The following is a 25,679-nucleotide window of genomic DNA, read 5'->3' as shown; positions in this document are numbered from 1 at the left end:
CCACACTATCAATATCACACACAGTTCCCAAGCTTGCACTGAAAAACACCTAAAAACACAAGAGAAGCAAGGTCTTTTATCAGACCAGCATAGCAACGCTTATTTGATCAATACAAGATACTTTAACAGCTAGTGTCATGCCATAATTATGTGTTTGTGTTCAGTGACTGCTCTGTTTTTAATTTAAAATTGGAATTATTTTATAAAATGTCCGAGATGGGCTTTGAGAATGTGTTTTACCTGGAGAGTGAGTGTTTTGTGATATTATGTTGAGAGGCCCGAAGACGGGAAGGAGAGGTGTTGCCTGGTAACACTCCGCCAATCCTCCACCCGTCCCGCCAGATCAATAACATCTCCATCACCGGGATGGTGTTATGCAATTGTTTTGCAAACATGACTGCTTGCTTTACTTTTATTTCACTATTAATTTACATAATATAATAGTTACTTTTGAACATTTTTATTATAATTGTTTTTTAGTATACTTAATAGCACTTTCAAAATTAGTAATAGAGTATGAAATAGCAATTCTTAATATTCTTTTTTTATTTTTTAAATTTCAGTAGTTAAATATGTAGTTCTAATTTAAATACGTTTTTTTGGTTGGTTTGGATTTATATATTTTGCCATTAATTTTTAATTTTTACTTTTATATTTTTATTACATAATTTGCTCTGTTTCTCAGAAGATGAACCTCAGACATACAAGCAATGGATTCTAGTAACCATAATTATGTATAAATTATAATTATTCTGGTTTCATATTAGACTATATGTGTTTCCTTTACAAGATAAGATTACAAGACAAATCAGTAATTACATTCATGTCAAACTATAAAGATCTAAATTGTGATCCTTAAAAATAAATTAAAAAATTAACAAAATAATGCAAATAATAAATAGTAATCACAATATTCACAATATCAAAAGTAATCAGGTGTTGTAATAGGTACCTGTTCCCCAATATTGATATCTAATCTCAATACAGGTAGCTTACAGAAGGGGTGATGCTCTTGCACTAATTGTATGAGGGGGCATTAAGTTAAGCTGCACTATTGTTATTACAGTTTTTACTCTACTCATCAGTTTTAAGAACACCACATTTGGATGGTCATTATGATGATTAATTGGGTCTTTTTAATGAGTATGTTGTCTATTACAATTTATTGATTATTTGGTTTTTACTTAAAGAATTATGTAACATTCTAGTCTAGAATAAAATAGATCTATTTTAGCCTAGTACAAGTCTTTCAATATTATTTAATGAATGTACTTTCCTTTTGTCATTGGTTTAAACAATCTTTTTGAAGTGTAGCAATGCTTGAAGTTTGTAGCAATATCTTCTTCTTTGCATCCTGTTACCCTCTGCTGGGGTGTAGGGCTCGAATCATATTTCTCCATTTACTCCGGTCTTGGGCAGTTTGGGTGACCTCCTCCCACCCCATGCCTAGCACCCTGAGCTCCTGAACCGTAGCTTGTAGCAATATACTACGAGCTAACAGTAAGGTGATTTAATAAAACAAATTCATGAGATGAAATTAACAACTTTGACCATAGGTAGTTATATTTTTGATTATTACAATGGGTATGATTCGTTTGGCCTTCTGTAAACTGTTGTCTTCTTCCTCAGCATTTTGTATAGGAAGGACGTAAGGCGCGCCACCAAGCGGCGCGGCGCGCGCCCCGCCGCCGCCACGCCACCTGGGGCGCGTCCGTCAGTTCTATCTATGTTAATTAGGGTAGCTTGTAGGGTTTAAGCCGGATGCACACTTCGCGCGATTGCGCGCACGTGTATACCTACCTTGATCCTTTCATGCGTAACGTTGCGTGTGCCACTGTTCTCTACGGTCTCTGCCGTACGGGTAGATCGTGGCTATGGTCTGGTAAATACTGATTAGCTGCACCCTGGTGACATCTGGTGTATTTCCATCTGTAATATGCCTAATGCCACAGTGGTTTGATTTTTGAGTCGTTTTCAAACTAAAAGTTTAATGCAGTGTGTCTTTGACCATTTAGTTCTACCATGGAATAAAACAACCATCATTTGAATTACCTACTGACATGAACGGTCACGGACTTTAATTGATACGGTTCTAGCTCATTTTATACTGGGCATTTCATAAAGCATAGTCAAGCTATGGAGTGCCCAGTATAAAATGAGCTAGAAGTGGATCAACAACACAGACCAACCCCTATAGACATCTATTACAAGACGACTCGCGGTCGCCAGCCTTCCTAGTATTTGCACTGATATAAGCGCGGGCGCTCGCCGTGCCCGATCAGTATCGACCAAGTAACAGACCCGAAAGCAGCGCGTGTTTTTCGCACTAAAAAATTGGAAAAGTGGAATGTTCCAGACTTTGAGTGCTGTGGCGACGAGGTGCTAGTGGAGTCGTCGCCGCCCGCCTCGCCGGTCATGGCGGCGCGGCTCGCCCAGCCTGCGCAGGTAATTTACAGCGTAAGATACATTCATACTCATACAGCCCAGAATAGTGTGTGGAACGTTCCAGACTTTGAGTGCTGTGGCGACGAGGTGCTAGTGGAGTCGTCGCCGCCCGCCTCGCCGGTCATGGCGGCGCGGCTCGCCCAGCCTGCGCAGGTAATTTACAGCGTAAGATACATTCATACTCATACAGCTCAGAATAGTGTGTGGAACGTTCCAGACTTTGAGTGCTGTGGCGACGAGGTGCTAGTAGAGTCGTCGCCGCCCGCCTCGCCAGTCATGGCGGCGCGGCTCGCCCAGCCTGCGCAGGTAATTTACAGCGTAAGATACCTATTTCCGTTTACCGTATCGCTGCCTTATTAGTAATGTGATGTTGTAGGGAGCGGGCGCGGGCGGCGGCGCGTCGCCGAGCGCCGTGCGGGAGCTCATCGTCATACCGGAGATCTCCAACACCATCAGCCTGCAGCAGGCCATACAACAGGTTAGTTAGTACATTACGAAGGCAGTCCTACATTCTCTTACCAACAATTCTTTCTTCCAATTCAATATCGATCAACATTCGCCTACTCTTATCCCAGTCACTTCGGGTCGGCGCAGCATAGTCTTATTAGCCGGGCCCACACGCCGCACGCACGAACTATTTTGAACAGCTGACCGAAGGACGCGCCATCCTGCCGAGCAAATTTGAGCAAACGTGCGCGCATGAGCAGGGACGTTTTCAGGCACTTGACGGCATGCGGCCATAGATAGGTACAGATAATTTTTAAGTAGTTTTTTTTATAATACAAGTCTGCCAGTGGCGTGTGTAAGGATCAAGGATCTTACATCGGTAAGGATCGTATGCTGCCACCATAAGCGACGCCTGACCCATCGGTGGTTAGGTGCTTACCACCGGAGATTTCTAACAATAATCAGTCTGCAGCAGGCCATATAATGGGTTGGTCATATAAAAAAGACTACTCTGAATTCCGTTCGTTTCCCAAGAAAATATTGTTTCAAGACTGCCCGAAGCTTGTGCGTTCCTAAATCCGTAAGACTAGATAACTATCTTGCGGTCTTAGCGCAAGCGACTCTGGATGCATAAAAGTTCATCTAATGCCCTAACACCTCCAACAGCCTGCAAAAGGTAAGGTAGTATATACAACTGGTTAATATACAACGAATTTCGACAAGCAGCGATACCTTTTCCACGTGGATATATGCTAGATAATTGGAACACAATACAAACATCTGTTATCTCTCGTCTGCAGGTGTCAAGCACGGTGGTGGAAGTCAACGGTGACAGCTCCGGCCACTCGAGCCCTACGACGGAGGCCCAGCACACATACATTACTGTAGCAAGTAAGCACTTCGTCCTATAGAAAACTTTGTGTGGACGGTATTAAGCTGTGTTTTCATTTACAAATCTTACAATAGGGAACTTGACTAAAGTTAAAATAAAATATTTTATACCATGCACGAAATAAAGCATCAGATAATTATAAGAAAAGCATGGACAGAAGTCATTTTTAAATCCAATTTATATTTAATAAGTCAGGTGGAAATATATAAAGTAACTGAGTTGACCGTGACGTCACTCAATTCAATTTCATATAAATCCCATATTGGCAAGTCGTTCAAATTCGTTTTGACAATTCTTAAAAAGAAGCTGATTTGACTAGGAGGCAAGTAGCCTATTTAGTGTTCTTTGCGAGCATCTTTCTTGCGCAGATGAAAGCTTGTATGGAGCATTCCGCAATTTTCGAACTTAACGTGAGCGTAGCCGCGGGCGAAAGCTAGTTTCATTATAATTATAGCCTGACAAGTTTTTATTTGACCCTCGCCGCGTTGCGGATTTTCAGCTGAACTAATTTCTTTTACTGGCAAGGATTACTATTTGACACCCGTTGTCGAAAGTCATCGAATGTCAGTGATGTAAACATGAAGCAAATATTTTAAATTTTCTAACGGTTTCATCGCAATTTTGTCCAAAATAATATGATTAAAAGTGAAAATAATTATACTAAACGTGATAAATTACTTACAACAAAAAAGGATGAAGGATTCGACAGCATTTCGATACCAATGTTCTGAAATTGGTTATTGACAAGTCCGGGACTGACAGTTTATAGTGCGGTTCTCCTGTATTAATTTGTTGGTTTCGCGTTTAGCCTAATATATTTTTCGTTCTAATTTAAGGTGTCTGTAGCTCTGCCGTGAAAAATATATATAGAAATAAGGAGGCCGTTCCATAACTGCCACCAGTACAGAACAAGGTCCCACGAAAAAAGAAAATAAACATCGATGACTTCGATTAAGGCACAAGATTCATGGATTTTAGGCTGTGCGGAAAGAAGTAGCGAGTCTTAAAACCTTGCTTTTTAAATTTTGATTCTCTAAAACCATGTTTTAATTTTCTACAAATATTAACGGGTAACCAGTACACGCTGTCCCCAATACGTATGACGTCGGCACATTATTGCCATATGAAAGCGGTTTGTAGCGACACTCTTTCAGGGTCAAATAAAATCTTGTCAGGCTATAGAAGATATTACGTATTGTGTATTTAGTTTGCATGCCAATTGAAATGGGTATTTTAACCCATATTTATTTTTTAAAACTTGTCAGCATGTTGAGTTAAGACTGATCTTAAACTGAACGGCAAAATGGCGTAAAATTATAAGGGTACTTTCAAGTTAACAAGATAGACGTGCCTGTTGAGGGAGCCTGTTGCCTCGGCCGATCATCTAAGTTGACCGATTGCCGCGCGAACGCAATGCCTGCACCTTCAATTTTCTTCTTCTATTGTGCTCATAATAAATATTCTAGATAACTGCAATGTTCACTTTAAGATTGGTTTACTGTAATATTGAAGTTTTTTTTTGTTTATTTGCACCATTTATTTTTATTTTGTGCGTGTCCACGGCACAGTGCAGGACGAATGGCAGCACGAGATCCACCCATTGCCCGTCAAGGCCGAGATCCACAGTGACCAAGAAAGCAAGTGTTATTATGTTAAAGGTTATGGTTGCATGTGCTTATGTGATGGCTTTTTTTATTATGTGATTCTTTTAAGAATAATGCCGGATATATACATTCCACGCGAAGTGTCCAAAGACGAGTGCAAAATCAATCACTATAGCTGGAACGAATAGAATTATTGAAACTTGGTATGAGTGACACCTGTATCGTTATACAGTCAGAGCCACCATTTTATTACTTGAGGGTATAAATATTTTTTTTTTTAATTAGCCTGTTGTAGTGTTCCACTGCTGGGCAAAGGCCTCCCCCCAATCCTCCTCCCCCGATAATTAAATACATGGATATTTTTATTCACTTGTCTTGTTCTTGGTATGAGGTCGAAGTCAATGGAAGCAGTTATTGTACACCTGTTCTTAAGGCCCATTTAGACGGTACGAGAACTTGCATACGAGTTTTATTACATTGCGGTATTTGATGGCTGTGCAAAATTGTATGTAACCTCAACAACCCGCAATATAACTAAAATCGCATCCGAGTTCGCACGCCGTCTATTTCAGGCCTTAGTCTGTTATGTCTCTCGATGAATTTGTACAACCGGCACGATATTCTTTTGGAATGCATGCTTTAATCATTTCGTTTCATACCTAACCAGAATCATCTATCAAAGATTCTTTTACGTCTTAAGGGGCCTACGGCTGACTATCAGTTCCCGGACGATTTTATGCAATCGGTGTTTATGAGAGGTCAAAAAAGGAGAGTGGCGTAGGTAACAATTTGAGTTATCTTTGTTTCCGTGGGAATTTAGTTGTAGGTAGATAGTGTGTAAAATATACTGATGGTCGGTGGGCCCCTTTATCGCTTTCTTGTTTGCAGCTTAAATCAGGGTTCGCCTTTGGTAATCTAATGCCAAAAACTGGCACAAGCAACTTAGGGGTCATTACATGCATTACAAAATACTCGCGTCTAACCATCAGGGGTTAAACTATTTCGTAGGCTTTATTAGGATTGGTCAGTTTACCTCATAATTCTTGCATCATTTCCTAAACTTCCATTATCGAGCCGCCGATTTAACCAAAAATAATGGGCAGTAAATAAGACGAAACATACGATTAAAAATTAGACCAGCATAGCATCCTATTGGTTGCAGGAGGAGAACCATAGTGTACATGCGGTATTAAATATTAGGGAATCATTTCAATTTCATGTTTATATTTTCCTGAATTGAGCTTACTATAAGCTCATGAAGATCATCTTGCCACAATAATGTCCAAACATAATAAATAATCCAGTGCACATTTAATTTCTCAGGAAACCTTTGATGCACCAAACAGTCTCAAATCTGATTATCCTTACCCGTCAAACAGATACCTTATTAAAAATAAACAATTAAAAATAAAATCTACTCTAACTGTCGCGCATAAAGTTTATACTCGCCCGATGAGAATTAATAGGGGTGTATTAAAAAAAATAGTAATGGTAGATAATTGTCGATGCCCCTTCAGATTATCTACCTGGGTGCAAATCGTGAATGCGTTTAGCAAGGGGGTCCATCCTGTTGTCATGCGATACACCTGCTGGTTACCTTTGATATGACGCGTGCCGTCTCAATTTGTGCGGACGCTTATTGAACATTTGATGTCGTATTTTATTTCGTGATATTCCTGTTATAGAGTGTGTTTGTTTTGAGATATTAATTATTACTTGAGTATGAATATTAATCATTATTTTGTCGTATCACTTTTGAAATAAAATTTTAATTCTTTGATATGCTAATAACGTCTAAAATGTTACCTTCGATAGAATTCTTTCTGAAATGCCGGCTTTTTAAAATGTCACCAAACTAGAATTTCAGTTAACAAGGTCTTTTGGAAACGACTAAATGTGTTTAAATTACATATGTTGCGCACACGCTACGTTACGATGTATCATTGATGATTTACGTTAAAAACTAGTGTTTTTGGCACTTCTTTATTACCTATGTAATTAGTTATTCATAATTGAAGGCACTATATCTTATACGTTTTTGTGTGTTTCACCAATTTGAGAGTTTAAATACTCTTTTAAGCGTAAAAACTTATAAATATTACTGAAAAATATATACACGTACTTATATATTTCACTGAAATTCGTATATCGAAAAAAAAAACTTTTCTGGCGTTATGACATCAAGTCTGAAATTAAACCTTGAGATGTTATTTCGCCATCATCAACCTGTAGCACAGCATCCTACCAGGAGGGGCTTCACAACAATGTACCAACACAGGTGGGGTGAGGCACCACCTCAGCCTCACGTCGCACGTGCGAACGAGACAACCCGCAAGAGAGGGACGGTTTATCGGATATTCTACTGAGAAGTCCGAGTCGAGTCGAGTTGCCTGGGAGACCTCTCGCGGCATGGAGGTGCGCTACCGCTCGTACTACCCCTGTGAGTGCCACCCTGGACTGTGGTTTACGGTTTCAGTGTAATTTGGAACGGTCGCCGGTTCGGTTCCATTTTCGAAATTCGCTTTTGAAAATTTGTAGGTTTACATTTTCAAGGTTATAGCCATTTTCAAGATAGTAGTCTCGGGTCAATTTTTTAGATTTTGAATTTAGAACTTACTTTTATTTCTATAAGAGTTCAAACTCGAATTCAATTTGTAACTACACTGGGACTTCTTGGATAGGTTAATAGTTTCCTGATAAAAAGATGCGAAGCTAAGGTCGGTGGCATCATTGTTGTGTCGGTGAATTAGAGTTTCATGATTCTGTTTTAAATGCTTCATCTTAACGATTTTTGGGTAATTTTGGAAGGTCGCTGTTGCGGTTACATTTTCGAAATTCGCTTTTGAAAATTTATCGGTTTACATTTGAAGGGCTAGTTTTCGGTAAGAGAGTTAAACAGAGTAAACTGCGTAGCTAAGGGTATCCAGTTTTATGATTCGCTTTGAAAAAGTTCTTCGTATTTACGGACAGCGGTCTCAATCAGTCAAGTAATTTGCAACGGTCACCGGTACGGTTCCATTTTAGAATTTTCGTTTCAAAAATGTAGTTCTCAGAGATAGTTGAACAGACTCACAGAGTAGCCAAAAATGTATTTGAATTCAGTTCTGCGCTATTAGTTCTTACTTTTTATGTTTTATTTAATGCAATAAAGATTCCATTTTAGAATTTCGCTTTTGAAAATTTGTCCATATATTTAAATTTCAAGGTCAGGCTAGTTTTCGGTAAGAGTTCAACACGTAGCTGAGGGCCGAACCAGTGGCCCGTTTAGGAATTCAAGTGTTGCTTAATCATTCTCAAATGATCAAATTAAAAATTCTTTATAGAATCAGATGCTCTTTCTGATTTCTAACAAAATAATATTTATTATATGAAAGTGCGGTTCTGACGCATCACAGCGTATTGACAATAAAAGTGAACCTGTCATTAACCATTAACCTTATTATTGGTTATTATAATTAAATACGAGTACAAATTAGAGTACGAAGGTATCTAACAGTTATGTACAGTAATATTTAACAAAATTACTAATTGATTTCTTTTCGAATAAAAGTAACCAACATTAATTTCTGTCGGGTGGTTGTACTAACTTTTCTAGCCAATTTTTAATCTTATCTATTTGCAACAAGATGTTTAATTGCAGTTAACAGTAGGCTCATATTGATTATCTAAATTATCTAAAACGTAACAATAATATTTCGCTTTCATAAACCAATGCTTTAACTTGAATCTCTCTACGCTTCTGCGACTTACAAATTAATACTGTCCTTGGCGAGACACCGAGAAGCTCCTGCTATCCCTTTTATTCTTGTAAAAGTTTAAGAACGTAGAAAAGGACGGCATGAAATCCCCCTCGCAGTGGGCGGGCTTTATAATTTCCTGGGCGTTGCTTAGACAGATTTAAGAAATAGAAATATAATATAGATCGTTTCACTCACGATGACGCGTAGAATGGTCAAATCTAACATTTAATACTATGATAAAGAAGGCGTCTTCCTGAATGAAACGAGAAGTACTTGTGTATTAATTAGGTGTTATTTTAACAGGCGAGGGCAGTAATGGGGTCAACTATCATGTGCAATACGTGGAGCCGCAGGAGATCTACACGCAGGGTCATGAGACGCATATGTAAGTATATAGTATACATATCTATTAGAATCAGCGGAAGTGCGTTTTCACATTATCCGATCCGATATCGGATGTCGGAAGGATTTTAAAAGCAAAAATCAAGGATGGCAGCTTAAATGTATGGGATATCGGTCCTACATCTGATATCGGATCGGATAATGTGAAACGCACTAAAGCCTCCGCCACACGTAAAGCGTTTTGATAGCGTAGCGCTGGCGTTCCGCTCGCAATCCGCGCTCGTTAGTTCCCGCCGGCGTCCGCTGGGCGCAACGCCAGCGTTTGTCCGGCGCACCGCTATCGTTGCGCTCCGCTAACGCTCCGCTACCGCTCCGCCTACGCTATCAAAACGCGCACGTGTGGCCGAGCTTTAAGAGTAATCAATAAGACAGCGGATTCACCGGCGGCGTTCTTTGTTGAAGGAGTCTTTTATTTTAGATGAGTGTTTTATGTTAAACTATATAAGGACACTTGTATGAGCTTCAATTGTTTGCAATGCTCGCCACACGCCCCGCCCGCTGCACAACCATTATAACAGGGTTCGAGGATATATATCAATGGATATATATCAAGATATATATCCGATATATATCGGATATATATCCAGCGGGTTTCGACGATATATATCAATGGATATAAATATCCGATATTTATCATTTGTTTATAAATATTGCAATAAAAAATGGTTTCAAAAAATGTAACATTGTTAAAAATATAGTTTTTTTTGTGTTTGTTACTGTTTTTCTACTAAATGTTATGTTTTTAGTAGACTTTTCCTTATCAAAATTTGTATTAATAAATAATGCAACAAAATAATAATAATGCCTTTCATACAAAATGGATATATATCAAAGTTGATATATATCCGATATATATATCATAAATTCTAATGAACACAAGTTAAATTATAATCTATTGAAAATATTTCAACTTGTGCTGTCTTAAAGTAGTCACACTACTATGTATATAAATTAAAACCGAAATAAATTACACATATGAAAGAAAAAGTGACCAAGTCCTCTGGTGCCTGAGGCTGCCGTTTTGCCCTAGGGGTGGACAGAGGGCGCTACGAGTCCTTGTATAGATTACTCATATGAGAGATAATTTCGACCTCGACAGCTGTGACCTGGGTGGCCGAGCGGATTAAGAGGCATTTCCCGCGATTGGAAAGTACGCTGGTTCGTTTCCAGCCTCAGGCACCAGAGGACTTGGTCACTTTTTCTTTCATATGTGTAATTTATTTCGGTTTTAATATATCATAAATATCGGATATTTTGATATTTATTATAAATATCGGATATTTTCGAACCCTGCATTATAAGCGTGCACTCAGGCCTCACACTTAGCTTGTCGAGGCGTGGCGTGGGTTTATTACGATCGCCGAAAACATACAAACGCATCAAAGTTCATAACTGTTGCTCGAAGTTTTTATTTTATGCGGATTCCTACCTTTATTCTACACAGTTCACGTTACAATGTTATTTTTGTATTTAACGTTATCCAACACGCAAGTCTTGGAAAGCTTACAGATTTCAGAGCCCAAAAATTACTATCTACTTGTTTAGGGAGTAGCAGAATGTCTCGTGACTTTCAGCTCTTAAGTGATCCACTAACACACATAGTAACAGTTTTGTCACTAGAAAAAGGCGCGAGGTTGAAATTTTTTATGGGAAGATATAATTACGATCCCGTTTATATTTCTTCAAGTCGTCTTTTCTAGCGACGGAAATTGCTTGACAGTCTTTAATCATCTTATTGTACTAGGGAAACCCTACGCTCCTACCCCGTGTACGGTGTCGCAACAGTCAACGCGACCGAGCAACCGACGGAATCATGGAGCGCCGACGAATTCTCATACAGCGTGGTGGCAGGAACTGATGAGGCTACATCGCCCGCGCCCGCTTCGGCTACACCGCCGCAGCCGCGTATGCCGCCCGCCACCGTGCAGTGGCTGCTTGATAACTACGAGACTGCCGATGGTGAGTGCGTACAGAGTCGTGGAGTGACTACCATTCCTCATACAGCGTGGTGGCAGGAACTGATGAGGCTACATCGCCCGCGCCCGCTTCGGCTACACCGCCGCAGCCGCGTATGCCGCCCGCCACCGTGCAGTGGCTGCTTGATAACTACGAGACTGCCGATGGTGAGTGCGTACAGAGTCGTGGAGTGATTACCATTCCTCATACAGCGTGGTCGCGGGCACTGATGAAGCCACGTCACCCGCGCCCGCTCCGGCTACACCGCCGCAGCCGCGCATGCCGCCCGCCACTGTGCAGTGGCTCCTTGATAAGTATGAGACTGCTGATGGTAAGTGTGTACTGAGTCGTGGAGTGACAATTAGTTCTCAAACAGCGTGGCGGGTACTGATGAGCCTACATCACCCGCGCCCGCTCCAGCTACACCGCCGCAGCCGCGCATGCCGCCCGCCACCGTGCAGTGGCTGCTTGATAACTACGAGACTGCCGATGGTAAGTGTGTACTGAGTCATGGAGTGACAATTAGTTCTCAAACAGCGTGGCGGGTACTGATGAGCCTACATCACCCGCGCCCGCTCCAACTACACCGCCGCAGCCGCGCATGCCGCCCGCCACCGTGCAGTGGCTGCTTGATAACTACGAGACTGCCGATGGTAAGTGTGTACTGAGTCATGGAGTGACAATTAGTTCTCAAACAGCGTGGCGGGTACTGATGAGCCTACATCACCCGCGCCCGCTCCGGCTACACCGCCGCAGCCGCGCATGCCGCCCGCCACTGTGCAGTGGCTCCTTGATAAGTATGAGACTGCTGATGGTAAGTGTGTACTGAGTCGTGGAGTGACAATTAGTTCTCAAACAGCGTGGCGGGTACTGATGAGCCTACATCACCCGCGCCCGCTCCAGCTACACCGCCCGCCGCGCATGCCGCCCGCCACCGTGCAGTGGCTGCTTGATAACTACGAGACTGCCGATGGTAAGTGTGTACTGAGTCATGGAGTGACAATTAGTTCTCAAACAGCGTGGCGGGTACTGATGAGCCTACATCACCCGCGCCCGCTCCGGCTACACCGCCGCAGCCGCGCATGCCGCCCGCCACTGTGCAGTGGCTCCTTGATAAGTATGAGACTGCTGATGGTAAGTGTGTACTGAGTCGTGGAGTGACAATTAGTTCTCAAACAGCGTGGCGGGTACTGATGAGCCTACATCACCCGCGCCCGCTCCGGCTACACCGCCGCAGCCGCGCATGCCGCCCGCCACCGTACAGTGGCTGCTTGATAACTATGAGACTGCTGATGGTAGGTAAGTAATCCACTGTAATGAACTGACTGAGTTCTGATATGGTGTGGTCCCGTGTATGGTTCCGTATCATCCATCCATCCGTAACCTCATCACACTCTTACATTGTAAGATTACCATGGACAAATTTGTGTGATATTTTTTTGTTCTTAGAATGTATGTCTCGAAAAATATTTGAGACTTGACTGTGGTTTTACTGCTGCCTCTCCTTTTACACCGTTTAACCCTAAAACATGTTATTGTGTGCAGGCGTATCTCTGCCCCGGTCAACTCTGTACGCGCACTACCTCAGACACTGTTCCGCGCACCGACTGGACCCGGTGAACGCGGCATCCTTCGGCAAACTCATCCGGTCCGTGTTCGTCGGACTTCGGACCAGGCGGCTCGGCACTAGGGGCAACTCCAAGTATCACTACTATGGCATCAGGTGATTTGAATAATAGTGTTTAATTGTGACAATAAGATCGATAGTTCATCGATTGGACCTGATAAACGCTCCTTCGGAAAACTCATCCGTTCCGTGTTCGTTTGACTTCGGACCAGGCGGCTCGGCACTAGGGGCAACTCCAAGTACCACTGCTATGGCATCAGGTGATTACAACTGCAACAGTGTACCTTATTACAATAAGATCGGTTGTCTATTCACTGGGTCGGTTAACGCGGTTTCCTTCAGCAAACTTATTCGTTCTACATTCGTCGGTCTTCAAACGAGTACTATGGCATCAGGTGATTAGTGTGGCAACTGCAGTGCCTTACTTAAAACTCTTATCAGTATTTCGTTACAATAATGTCGGTTGTCTATTGATCGGATCCGGTGAATGGTTTCCTTTGGCAAACTCATCCGTTCCATGTTCGTCGGTTTTCGTACATGGCGGTTAGGTACTAGAAGCAAAATTAATAAGTATGTATCATAATATAATAAGGTCTAAAACTAGTTAAATATGTTTTTGTTTCAGGGCGAAAGCCAGTGTTCCGGCTTCGCCGCCGCCCGACCCCAACGACGACAAGGCTGATGTCCAAGATATGCAGGTTAGATATTATAGTCACAGGAGGGTGCGGTGTGCTGATGACGGGAGGACTTACGGAACTAACTCGTTCCGTCTATCGTCCTTTGAGTCGTCGGCAACCCGAACCCTCCTTAGAACTCGTACACTGCTTTTTGCTGTGTACTTAACACAGCAAAAGGGAATGTACAAGTTTCTAACGGGGTGGCAACGCGCATGTGACACTGTTTGAGTTGCAGGCGTCCATAGGTTATGGTGACCGCTTTACATCAGGCGGGCCATATGCTTGTTTGCCACCGACGTAGTATTAAAAAAAAAGAATTTTATACTGTTAAATAAACTGGTGTTCAAGTCTGTTTTTTACGTTCAGGAGTCCCGCGACCGCGAGGCGGAGGCCACGGCCCCCGCGGGCGGCGTCCCCGGCCTCGCGCACCGCCAGTACCTCGGCGCCGTGGTCGCCGGCTCGCCGCCCGCGCCGCCGGCCCTGCCGCCCGCCGCCGCGCATGAGCTGCCGCCCTCGTCTCTCACGGCACTGCAGGAACACCACCGGTGAGTGAACCAGATATTCATTATCAAGGTATCATGCAGCGCCACCTCGGCACCGTAGTAACGGGTTCATCGCCCGCGCCGCCAGCATTACCCGCCGCCGCGCACGATCTGTTACCCTACCGGTAATACACCGGTCAAATCTTACATGAAAATCGGCTAAAAAAACAAAGTGTGATGTAAAGCTGGATTTTTGGTATGTTATTTGGAGTCCTTGGGGAAATGTAAGACTATATTTTGCAAGCAAAAAAAAAGTGTGCTAACTTCGTAATTTAAAAAAAAAAGTAAAAAAATCGGGCTTTTTTTGGTTTCTATTTTTTTATTAAAAAACTATGCTTTTTTTGTCAAAAGTTGCTTTGTAATGTTGAAAGCGCATTAAATTTCAAACAGTTTGACATCTTTTTTATCAATGTCCGTCAAATAGTTTTTGAGATATGAAGCGTCAAAAAAGGTTAATTTTTGACGTATTTATAAAATGTAGCGTTTTGCCAATATTTTTAGACAAATATCTGCATCGATGATTCTATAATATCTGCAAAATACTTCATGATATGATATATATTGCAATATAACATTGTATAAAATTTATTTTGCTTTAATTTTAGTGCAAATAAAGGTCAGTAAGACGAATAGTTACTTTGGTAAACAAAAAAAAATCTATAAATAGAGAAGCCATGAGTCTGGTAGATTGGTTAAGGTAAAATAGTTTACGCTAAAAGTTTTAGGTTGAAAGTGCTATCTATTCGATCTTACTTTCTTTGATATCCGTTTATCTGAAAAAATTGTCTAAGCTAACTTTGCATCGATTTGACTATTACTAATGAAGAAATAAAATACAGTAAAATTTTGAAGTTTAGTAAATTAGAAAAATAAAACAGAATTAGTTACATTTTACTTTTTCCTTTTTGAGGGTCCTGGTTCTGCATCTTGATGGCACAACTCCTGTAGTGATAGAAAGTCCACTTGAGTTGTATTTGACCATCAATTGCTGTGGAATAAACTACGGGAACGGAAAACGCCCACGCCAATTATTAAGATACTGGAGAAGTGGTATTCCCAGCAGAAGAACGTAGTAAGATGGAAGTCAACTCTGTCCACAGCCAGCGGGCTAAACTGTGGCGTGAGACAAGGAGGCAGTATGTCTCCGGCTCTCTTCAGCGTGTACATGGATGGCCTGTCGCAGGCTTTGACCAGTACCGAGGTTGGCTGCTCCATCAATGGGCAAATGATAAATCACATTGCATATGCAGACGATATGGTCCTACTAGCACCATCTGTGGGAGCTATGCGTAAGTTACTTGCAGAATGCGAGAGATACGCCAGCCAGCATAACATGAGATACAATCCGGACAAGTCTGAATTTAAGCTCATGGAGGCAGCACATATGCCCACACATGTACCACCTCTTTTGCTTGATGGAGATCAATTGCGGAGAGTACACGAAGTCAAATATCTTGGCCACATCTTGTTGTCCAGTTTAAAAGACCAGGAGGACATAGAAAGGCAGAGGCGAGCCACCGCAGTAAGGGCAAACATGTTGGCTAGAAGATTCGCCAAATGTAATGACAGCGTAAAAAGACAGCTGTTCCTCAGTTTTTGTACAAGCGTGTATACCGTCGAGTTATGGTCCGACTACACCTGCGCGGCGGTGAGAGACCTGCGCGTGCAATACAACACATACTATGTATGTACTGATATTTCGTTAAACGGAGAATACTATGATTCGGGCACGTCCACGACAACGCTCGTGAGATTGCATCGATGTTATTGACTCTCAGTGATATGCTTTAAAAACCAGTCCGTATAAGAACAATTTCGGAACAATCTGATTCAATTAATGAGGGTTTTCTACTCGTAAATATTTTTTCCGCCAAGCGGCGATCCTGAGGTCTTTCTGACCGTAAACTTAACTTAACTACTAAATAAATGTTGATTTGATATACGCAAATATGTGTCTGAGTAATACTTGAACAGCCCCCAAATAATAATAATTCGTTCTCCGCTACGCCTCCTGTAAATATATGTAAACTATTCCATTTGGCCATTACCATCCACCGATTATTTCTGATCCAGTTATACTAGACTTATGATATAATCCTATTTTTTTAAATAACTGGCACTCTTTTGGTCTTAAATGAAAGCTAGTGAAATTTTCTACATTTTTATTTTACAATTTATGTAATAGCCTGAGTTGTTTTGCTGATATCTGTCTCAAAATATTAACAAAACGAATATTTTCATAGAAAGGGGGAAAATGCTCTTTTTTTTTTGACGCTTCATATCTCAAAAAATATTTGACGGACATTGATAAATAAGATGTCAAACTGTTTGGAATTTAATGCACTTTCAACATTAAAAAGCAACTTTTGACCAAAAATGCATAGTTTTTTAATAAAACGGCAAAAACCAAAAAAAGTCTGATTTTTTTACATTTTTTTTTAAATTACGAAGTTAGCACACCATTTTTTTGCTTGCAAAATATAGTCCTACATTTCCCCAAGGACCCCAAATAACATACCAAAAATGCAGCTTTACATCACACTTTGTTTTTTTATTTCTCTTTTTGACCAGTGTATAAGTGAACAATGCTGATTCAAGCTAGGAACATACTACGCGGACGTCCGTCGTCGCGCGACCGCGGACGCGGATCTGGACAATGAATATAAACCGTGCAAACTATCGGTTGACGGTCGTGGACGTGGCCTTGAGCGCATGGACGTCCGATCGAAATCTGGCTTGCTGGATGTTTTGGTCAGCCGAAGCCACGTCCCGAAGACCGTGCATACTGATAGGTTGCGGTCGCTCGACGGACGCTCCGCGTAGTATGTTCCTAGCTTCAATGCGATTGTACAGTCACCGAAAAAGAAGTGTTGATGATTTCTGTACCTTGTCAAATTAACGTCTTGTTTGAAATGTCATACGAAATTGTCAAACGATTAAAAGCGACAAGGTACAGAAATCATCACTTCTTTATGCCGGTGACTGTAATAGACTCCTCCCCTGTGTTACCAGCTGCCGCGCTCGAGCTACCACCTTCGTCTCTCACTGCATTGCAGGAAGTGATTCAACAACACCTTAGATCTCTTTATAGAATCCTCCCCGGCGTTACCTGCCAACGCACACCAGATACCACCCTCATCACTCACAGCATGGCACTGTAGGAACCACCGGTGAGTATACAAAGGCCTCGTACGCCGGCAGTATTTCGGAGTCGTGGTGGCAGGTTCATCGCCCGCCGCCGCCGCGCACGAGCTACCACCGTCTTCTCTCACGGAGTCTAGCCGCCGCGAGCACTCATGCCTGATGACCATACATCGGGGTTTTGGGAGCGGGAATGAATTCGTGTATTTATAACTCTGTTTATAGTAACTTGAATCACTGAAATATAGATTAAACTATGTATCTGGCTCCAAATGTACCTAGAAATGATATAGTAATGTCTGTTGTTCATCGTTTTCACCCTTTTTGGTCTAGTGAAAATCATTCCCGCTCCCAAAACCCCGATGTATGCTGATGACGTGTCTCCTAAATGACTCGAAACGTGTCGTAACAATCAAATATTGTGAGATTTGTGAGTACAGCCGTTTATTTAAACAGTTGAATATGTCTCACGAAAGTTTAACGTCTATTATAGTTGTTTGGTTATTTTCAGTGAGCACGGCGTCGAATTCCTCGAAGCCGTGGCGGCGCTAGATATAGCGGCCGTGGAGCGCTCGCGCCGCAACTTCTGGCGCAGGCCGCCGGCAGCACTGTGCCGCCGCGTGCTGTACCGGCTCGCTGCGAGGAAGGTGACTAACATAACACACACCAACATATTAACCAGTAGTGTAGGTTACAACTCTAGGCCTATAGGCCTCTCGCCGCGTCCTCTACCGGTGATATAAATAATCAAAATAATATTACGCAAATTCCACTGTCTTCCCGAAGATTTATCGGTGACGACGTCGTGATAAAAAAGCTTAAAAAAGTATCTAAAGTACCTACTAATCAGATTTCATTGTATCTTATGCAGGACGTTGCTGCTTGGTTGCGAAGAGCCGATTTAGAACTCTATCAGCGGGCCGTGGAGTTGTTACTACCCGATGTTTTACGGCCGATACCGCCGCAGCTAACACAGGTCAGGCTTCTCTTCATTTCTTACTACATATGTAAAAGAGTCAGGTTGAGCTGTAGTGTGTCTACCTCTAATTGTCTATTTATATAATCAGTTTTAATAAGAGTGTTTACCTGTTAGTATTCCATATTTACCCATTTCAAAACCGCTTTTCTCTATAGGCAATCCGCAACTTCGCAAAGAGCCTAGAGTCTGCGCTAGCGGCGGGGTCAGGCTGCGCGCCGGCGGCCGCGAGCCGAGCGCAAGCGTCGGCGGCGGCGGCGCTAGCGGCAGCGTTGCGGCGCTACACCTCGCTCAACCACCTTGCACAGGCTGCGCGCGCCGTGCTCGCTAACCAGCACCAGATACAACAGGTACTGGGGGCTATATCACGTGATCTTGATCATAGAAAAGACAGATGTAAGACAAGTGCAGGCTCCAGCGGCGGCGGCGTTGCAACGATACACCTCGCTCAACCATCTAGCGTAGGCTGCGCGCGCCGTGCTCGCTAACCAGCACCAGATACAACAGGTACGGTACGGGGGTATAGCAATATCACGTGATCTTGATCATAGAAAAGGCAGATGTAAGACGAGCGCAGGCTCCAGCGGCAGCAGCGTTGCAATGATACACCTCGCTCAACCATCTAGCGCAGGCTGCGCGCACCGTGCTCGCTAACCAGCACCAGCTACAACAGGTACGGTACGGGGGTATAGCAATATCACGTGATCTTGATCATAGAAAAGGCAGATGTAAGACGAGCGCAGGCTCCAGCGGCAGCAGCGTTGCAATGATACACCTCGCTCAACCATCTAGCGCAGGCTGCGCGCGCCGTGCTCGCTAACCAGCACCAGATACAACAGGTACGGTACGGGGGTATAGCAATATCACGTGATCTTGATCATAGAAAAGGCAGATGTAAGACGAGCGCAGGCTCCAGCGGCAGCGGCGTTGCAATGATACACCTCGCTCAACCATCTAGCGCAGGCTGCGCGCGCCGTGCTCGCTAACCAGCACCAAATACAACAGGTAGTGAGGGTTGTAGTCTAAGGTGATCTTGAACATACAGACGGTAGCGTTATGACTGAGTGCAAGCAGCGGCAGCGGCGGTGCAAAGCGGCAGCGTTGCGACGATACACCTCGCTCAACCATCTTGCACAGGCTGCGCGCGCCGTGCTCTCTTATTAGATCAGATTCAACAGGTACTGGGGGGTTAGAATAAGGTGACCTTGAAATTAAAGCAGGCAGTGGTAAGGAGCGCTCTAGTGGCAGTATTAGTAGTCGCGTACTGACGATACACCTCGCTTAACCATCTAGCACAGGCGACGCGGGCCTTGCTCGCCAATCAGCATCAGATTTAATCAAATACGGCAGGTACAAGTGGGCGGCGACGCGACATACTTAATTCATTCTCCATCCGTGATCAAAGACCGTAATAACTTATGTATATTCATCACTTTTGTTTCAGATGTTATCCGATTTGAACCGTGTGGACTTCCGCGTGGTGCGCGAGCAGGCGGCGTGGGCGTGCTCGTGCGGCAGCGCCGCCACTGCGCACCGCCTCGAGGCCGACTTCAAGGTGACTTGCTATTGCTTTACCCTGCCATTACTAGTGGAATCTGACCTGTCACGGTCGCCATGATGATACGAGAAGACGAGAAACTCGTGTGCACACGGTTTCTGCGAAAATCGTAACTTCTGCGAGTGAATATATAGATTTATACTATACACCACTGGCAATAACCGTGTACTTATTTTTTTCGGACATAAGAACACAATTTGTCACATTTATGAACTCCTTAGCGCCACAACAAAGCCATTAATACACTCTTTCAATCTCCTATGGTGATTTGTATGAGATACAATTCATTTAACCGACTAGTACTTTATTAAAATCTAGCCTGTCACGGTCGCCATGCAAAGGATATAAGGGAATGAGAAACCGCAAATGTAGATACCATTGCTTCGTTGGGTCAAAGTACACGATTCACTAATAAGCAAAGAGGATCGAGTATTATAGAGAGTTACTGTCAAAGTAAAATGTGTAACACAGTGCATAAGACTGCAATCTCTCGACACAGACTTAAAACTTTTGAACCTCAGTTTTGACAATTTGGCCCATATTCTAAACTTGATATGTTTTAAAATGTCAAATATTAATATTAGCGCCATCTAGCTGAGCGTACCCCAAAGGTGTAATGCCATCTAGGCCACCGTACCTTTTTCTGTATGGTACTGAGGTACGTTTTTTTCTTAGACTTTATCTGTCTATACGGAGTTATATATGTCTTTGCTAATAAGTGATTGAAACATACGTCATAAATTACACACTTCTATGGCAGTACTAAACGTCACAGCAAATTCACAAAAATACTCATCGCACATTTTAGTAACTAGCGTCACACTGTAGTTAAGATTGGGTATATTAATAGATGTAGTCTTCTTTCCAGGCCACCCTAGGGCGCGGCGCAACCCTGGAGCAGTGGGCCGCGTGGCTAGAAGGGTGCGTCCGCGGCGCGTTGGCGGCCCACGAACGCCGACCGGATTACACGCTCGAGCGCGACGCTTGTTGCTCGACTGGTCGTTCTACTCGTCGCTAGTTATACGCGAACTTACACTACGGTATGTATACAGTTGCATACATACATTGTTCCTTCCAGGCAATGATAGAACAATGGGCTGCGTGTGGCTAGAAGGTTGCATTAGCGGAGCATGAGCGGCGGCTAGACTACACGGCTCGAGTTCGACGCTTGTTGCTGGACAGGTCGTTCTACTCGTCGCTAGTTATACGGGAACTTACACTACGGTATGTATACAGTTGCATACATACATTGTTCCTTCCAGGCAACGATAGAACAATGGGCTGCGTGTGGCTAGAAGGCTGCATTAGCGGAGCATGAGCAGCGGCTAGACTACACGGCTCGAGCTCGACGCTTGTTGCTCGACTGGTCGTTCTACTCGTCGCTAGTTATACGCGAACTTACACTACGGTATGTATACAGTTGCATACATACATTGTTCCTTCCAGGCAACGATAGAACAATGGGCTGCGTGTGGCTAGAAGGCTGCATTAGCGGAGCATGAGCAGCGGCTAGACTACACGGCTCGAGCTCGACGCTTGTTGCTCGACTGGTCGTTCTACTCGTCGCTAGTTATACGCGAACTTACACTACGGTATGTATACAGTTGCATACATACATTGTTCCTTCCAGGCAACGATAGAACAATGGGCTGCGTGTGGCTAGAAGGCTGCATTAGCGGAGCATGAGCAGCGGCTAGACTACACGGCTCGAGCGCGACGCTTGTTGCTCGACTGGTCCTTCTACTCGTCGCTAGTTATACGCGAACTTACACTACGGTATGTATACAGTTGCATGCATACATTGTTCCTTCCAAGCAACGATAGAATAGCAGCGCGGCTAGAAGAGTACTTTGGTTACCCTTGAGCGTCGGCCGGACAACACAGCTAGAGATACATGCTTGTTGCTTTGGTCACTATACTATTTTTCACCTTAGATGAGTTCGGTGACACTTCCAGAAATTCTGAATTACCCATATTATGCTCGCAAAATATTTTTGCGAACATCCGCCCCTAGTATTTTCCGTTTCAAACATTGCGTTATTTAAAAATTTTCTCATTTTTTAATGGTATTTAGTTAATAGACCTTGATAATGCTAATATATTTAAAAAAGTACAGTTTTTATATATTTTTCTTTATTTTAAGCAAAAATATAACTTAGTTCGCAAGAAATTTTAGCGAACATAGTATGCGTAATTCAGAATTTCTGGAAGTGTCACCGAACTAATCTAAGGTAAAAAATTGTATAGTTATACGCGAGCGTTTTTCTACGGTATCATTGCAGTTCCAAAACGCGTTAGATATGGGCGGCATTGCTGCGTTCGCACACAAACCGCTTCATATCGTCGAAATTAGGCTTGTGCCGTTTCGTTCGTTGATCGGAGCGCTCCGATCTCGTTCAATCGCTCCCACGAACTAGTTCGCTCTTTTAGGTCTATTGCTCATTTAGTCCAGTCAGACCAGCGACCGCTGCGGTCGGAAAGATCAGAACGATTAGGACTGAATAGTGTCAAAATTATACGAATAGTCCACAGATAGTAACATTCCGGACCGAAAGGTTGTAAGTAACCGAAGTTTAATATGAAAACTTGACGTTTTTTTGTTGCTCTTTTAAGCAGCTCTCGCTCTTGGTCGGCGCAGTCACACACTCTTCTCGATCCAAACCGCTCGCGCTCGCCGATCCTATACTGAACTAAATGAGCAAAGACCGTTTCACAGAGCACGCGGAAAGATTCTGTTCATTTCGTTTATTGATGGCATTTTATTTCTAACAGTTCATAGTTCGTAAACGACACAAGCCACCAAAATTTGAGTGACCAATGAAGCATTGTCGACAGATCGGCGGCGTCGTTCGGCTCGTTCCACCTGATCCGGCTGCTGTACGACGAGTACGTGTCGTACCTGATCGAGCGCCGCGTGGCGCAGCACCACCGCGCGCCGCCCATCGCCGTCATGCAGCGCGCGCCGGTAACGCTTTACTTATATTTTTTTGTTCAAGAAAACTATTTAAAAGTAAGTGCATGGTCGTAGAAAAAGTATTATTTGTGCCGTTTGTATATCCGAGGTCTTTATAGAGAGAGTACGTCGTAGACGTCGCATCGGACCGATAGATGGCGCCATCGTTCGTTGTAAGTCGCTCCGGCGTCACACCGCCGCGATGTTGGTAGGCCCGTTTTCCCCATCTGCAACATAAGGTTCCTCGCGCCCCGACCCGCCACCAGCCACCCTCATTGTTGAGGAGAAGTGCCGACGGTATATTAAGCCTACCAGGAAGGCATCACTCAGACCTCGGATATACCAGGCAAAATAATAACAATTTTATTGGAAGGTAAAATTTTTATATTATTTGTGCCGTTTGTATATCCGAGGTCTTTATAGAGACCTGTTTATTATCTCCTGGTGGCGAGTCAGCTGGCGCGCAAGCCTTTGGTAGCCCTATTGGCATAGCATAGAAGAATGAGTGAATCAGTTGTTGAACCGATTTGACAGATGTATCAGTCGAAATTGCCTTCGATCCGCGAATATCTCGGTGCCAGAAACGCCTAAAGAGATTTTCGTGATGACGTTTAGCTTTAGTCAGCGAATAGTTAGAGAAATGACATTATTATACATCGCAGATCAAAACCAAAAAAGATGTAGGCGAGGCTGACTTGAACAAGATACAAAAACTTTAGATACACTATTATTATTAACAGAGACGTTATTTTATCAGGTTATAAACCCAATTTCAGACACAAAGTGTGGAAATTAACTGTAAAAGTAGTGTAACTATCTGTACTGTAGCAGGGTAACGTAATTGATACTGCTTTTGTCAATCCTTCGTAAAACGTAAGTCTTCGTAAGTTTGACGTGTTTGTCTTTTTTTTTTTTAATACTACGTCGGTGGCAAACAAGCATACGGCCCGCCTGATGTAAAGCGGTCACCGTAATCTATGGACGCCTGCAACTCAAACAGTGTCACATGCGCGTTGCCACCCCATTAGAAACTTGTACACACCCTTTTTGGTGTGCACAGCAAAAAGTCTGTCTGTTTGTCTGTGTGTGTGTCTGTCTGTGGCATCGTAGCTCCCGAACGGATGAACCGATTTAGATTTAGTTTTCTTTTGTCTGAAAGCTGAGTTAGTCGGGAGTGTTCTTAGCCATGTTTCATGAAAATCGGTCTACTATGTCGCGTTCGGGGGTTTTTTATAATTTTAATTTTGTGTTTAGGTTATATTTATTCTGTTTAGCCATTTACTGGGCGAGCTCACTCCATCGTAGGCCACAGGCCACGTCTTCCTCTTTGGCTAGTCTGTGGCTAAGAGTAAACCCAATACAAAAAAAAACTAGTATTTATCACATTACCTAGCTGCCAGTATGTCTGGAAGAGTACCTACTGGAATTTTCTCTTTAGCTCTGTCTTAATTAGAACCAGTTGCATGCACCACAGTTAAGACACATCAACGTTTCGCAGCAGAAGTTCCCATACAAAAATAATTGCGAAGGCTAAATTCGGTAACAGACCGAACCGTATGGTTTGGTGCTACCGACTTTTAGGCCGATAGTCCACTATCATATGTTTATCATAGAAATATGATAATAGGCAACATGCCATCCCTTTTTCTTCACGTTGGAGAAAAAGGGAGGCATACAGACCTATGATCATATTTCTATGATAAACATATGATGATAGTGGACTATCGGCCTTAGTGCGATATCGAATGTAGGAACGAGTTTCTATACATTAAAGGCGCCATCTTTGATTTTTGCCATTGACATCCGTCCTACATCCGATATCGGATCGGATAATGTGAAAACGCTCTTAGTCTTGAAACAGGGACTGTTAGCAGTACATTATCATAGCTCGATCTGCTCGATAAGCCAGAGCGCCACACTGGCGACATTCCGATGTCGCTACGTCGCTAGCGAGACGTGGCTTTTATTGATCGCGATTCTTTTTTTATTTACTTTTTTGACGGACGCATTCAAAGACGTATGTTTATCCTATTATCTAATATCACAAAGCTAACTTATCCAATACAGGTATAACAAATTTTGATGCATTACAGGAGGAAGAAGAAGAGGTAGCCGAAGAGCCTCCCCGGGAGGACGAGGAGGAAGGCGAAGGCGACTGGGACTGGGGCGACGACGACGAAGAAGAGGACGAGCCGCTGCCCTGCAAGAAGGGCAAGCCCGAGTGAACGCCCGCTGGCTCCAGTAAATCCAATAAAACTTCAAACAAGCTTCAGGACAGTAAGACTGTTTTTTCTAATTCGATCCTACTTCTCGAAGTCAGGCCGAGACAAAACGACGACGAGCTAAGCGTCCAGCGGCCCGCATTGCGTTTTTCATCACCGATATGCAGATTGCCATTTTCGTCCGCTGCAATATTCGATGGAATGTGTCACCTGGACGCCTACCTTTAGACGATCTGCTACCTAAGAGTTGCAAGGCCAAGCTGGATAATATAATATATATATTAGGCCTGTATTTTTTTTATCCGCCAATCGAATACACCCCAATTTCTTCCTACTTTATACTCTAAATCCTTGTCCATTTTATACTAACTTTTACTGTCCTGCAGCATGAAATTAGAAACATTAAGGTTGAAATGTTTGCTTGTCCAGCACAGCCTGACTAATCCAGCTTGGCTTTGCGACTCTTAGGTAGCAGTTCGTCTAAAGGTAGGCGTCCA

General features: G+C 43.1%; 1 protein-coding gene across 1 annotated transcript; it reads left to right on the top strand.

Annotated features, from left to right (window-relative positions):
• The first annotated feature begins 207 nt into the window (after positions 1 to 207).
• Positions 208 to 25,679, top strand: LOC125226441 (transcription factor RFX3). Its single transcript, XM_048130424.1, has 18 exons — positions 208 to 247; positions 2,357 to 2,445; positions 2,822 to 2,923; positions 3,693 to 3,783; positions 5,353 to 5,421; positions 9,432 to 9,513; positions 11,275 to 11,489; positions 13,032 to 13,209; positions 13,739 to 13,811; positions 14,157 to 14,335; positions 17,985 to 18,120; positions 18,345 to 18,449; positions 18,608 to 18,799; positions 19,894 to 20,004; positions 20,876 to 20,941; positions 21,306 to 21,415; positions 22,843 to 22,972; positions 25,054 to 25,679. Exons 1-18 carry the CDS (start codon positions 208 to 210, stop codon positions 25,183 to 25,185), a joined length of 2,100 nt encoding a protein of 699 aa, XP_047986381.1. The 3' UTR covers positions 25,186 to 25,679.

The sequence above is a fragment of the Leguminivora glycinivorella genome, chromosome 5, assembly GCF_023078275.1.
Source record: "Leguminivora glycinivorella isolate SPB_JAAS2020 chromosome 5, LegGlyc_1.1, whole genome shotgun sequence".
Taxonomy (NCBI): Eukaryota; Metazoa; Arthropoda; class Insecta; order Lepidoptera; family Tortricidae; genus Leguminivora; species Leguminivora glycinivorella.
This window is presented reverse-complemented; position numbering and strand designations above follow the sequence as displayed.

Excerpts from the sequence above, each read along its gene's own strand:
- LOC125226441 (XM_048130424.1), top strand. The coding sequence starts at position 208 with ATGTCCGAGATGGGCTTTGAGAATGTGTTTTACCTGGAGA. Across the intron at positions 11,490-13,031 it reads TAACTACGAGACTGCCGATG|GCGTATCTCTGCCCCGGTCA; the intron begins GTGAGTGCGTAC and ends TATTGTGTGCAG. Across the intron at positions 21,416-22,842 it reads ATACGCGAACTTACACTACG|ATCGGCGGCGTCGTTCGGCT; the intron begins GTATGTATACAG and ends CATTGTCGACAG.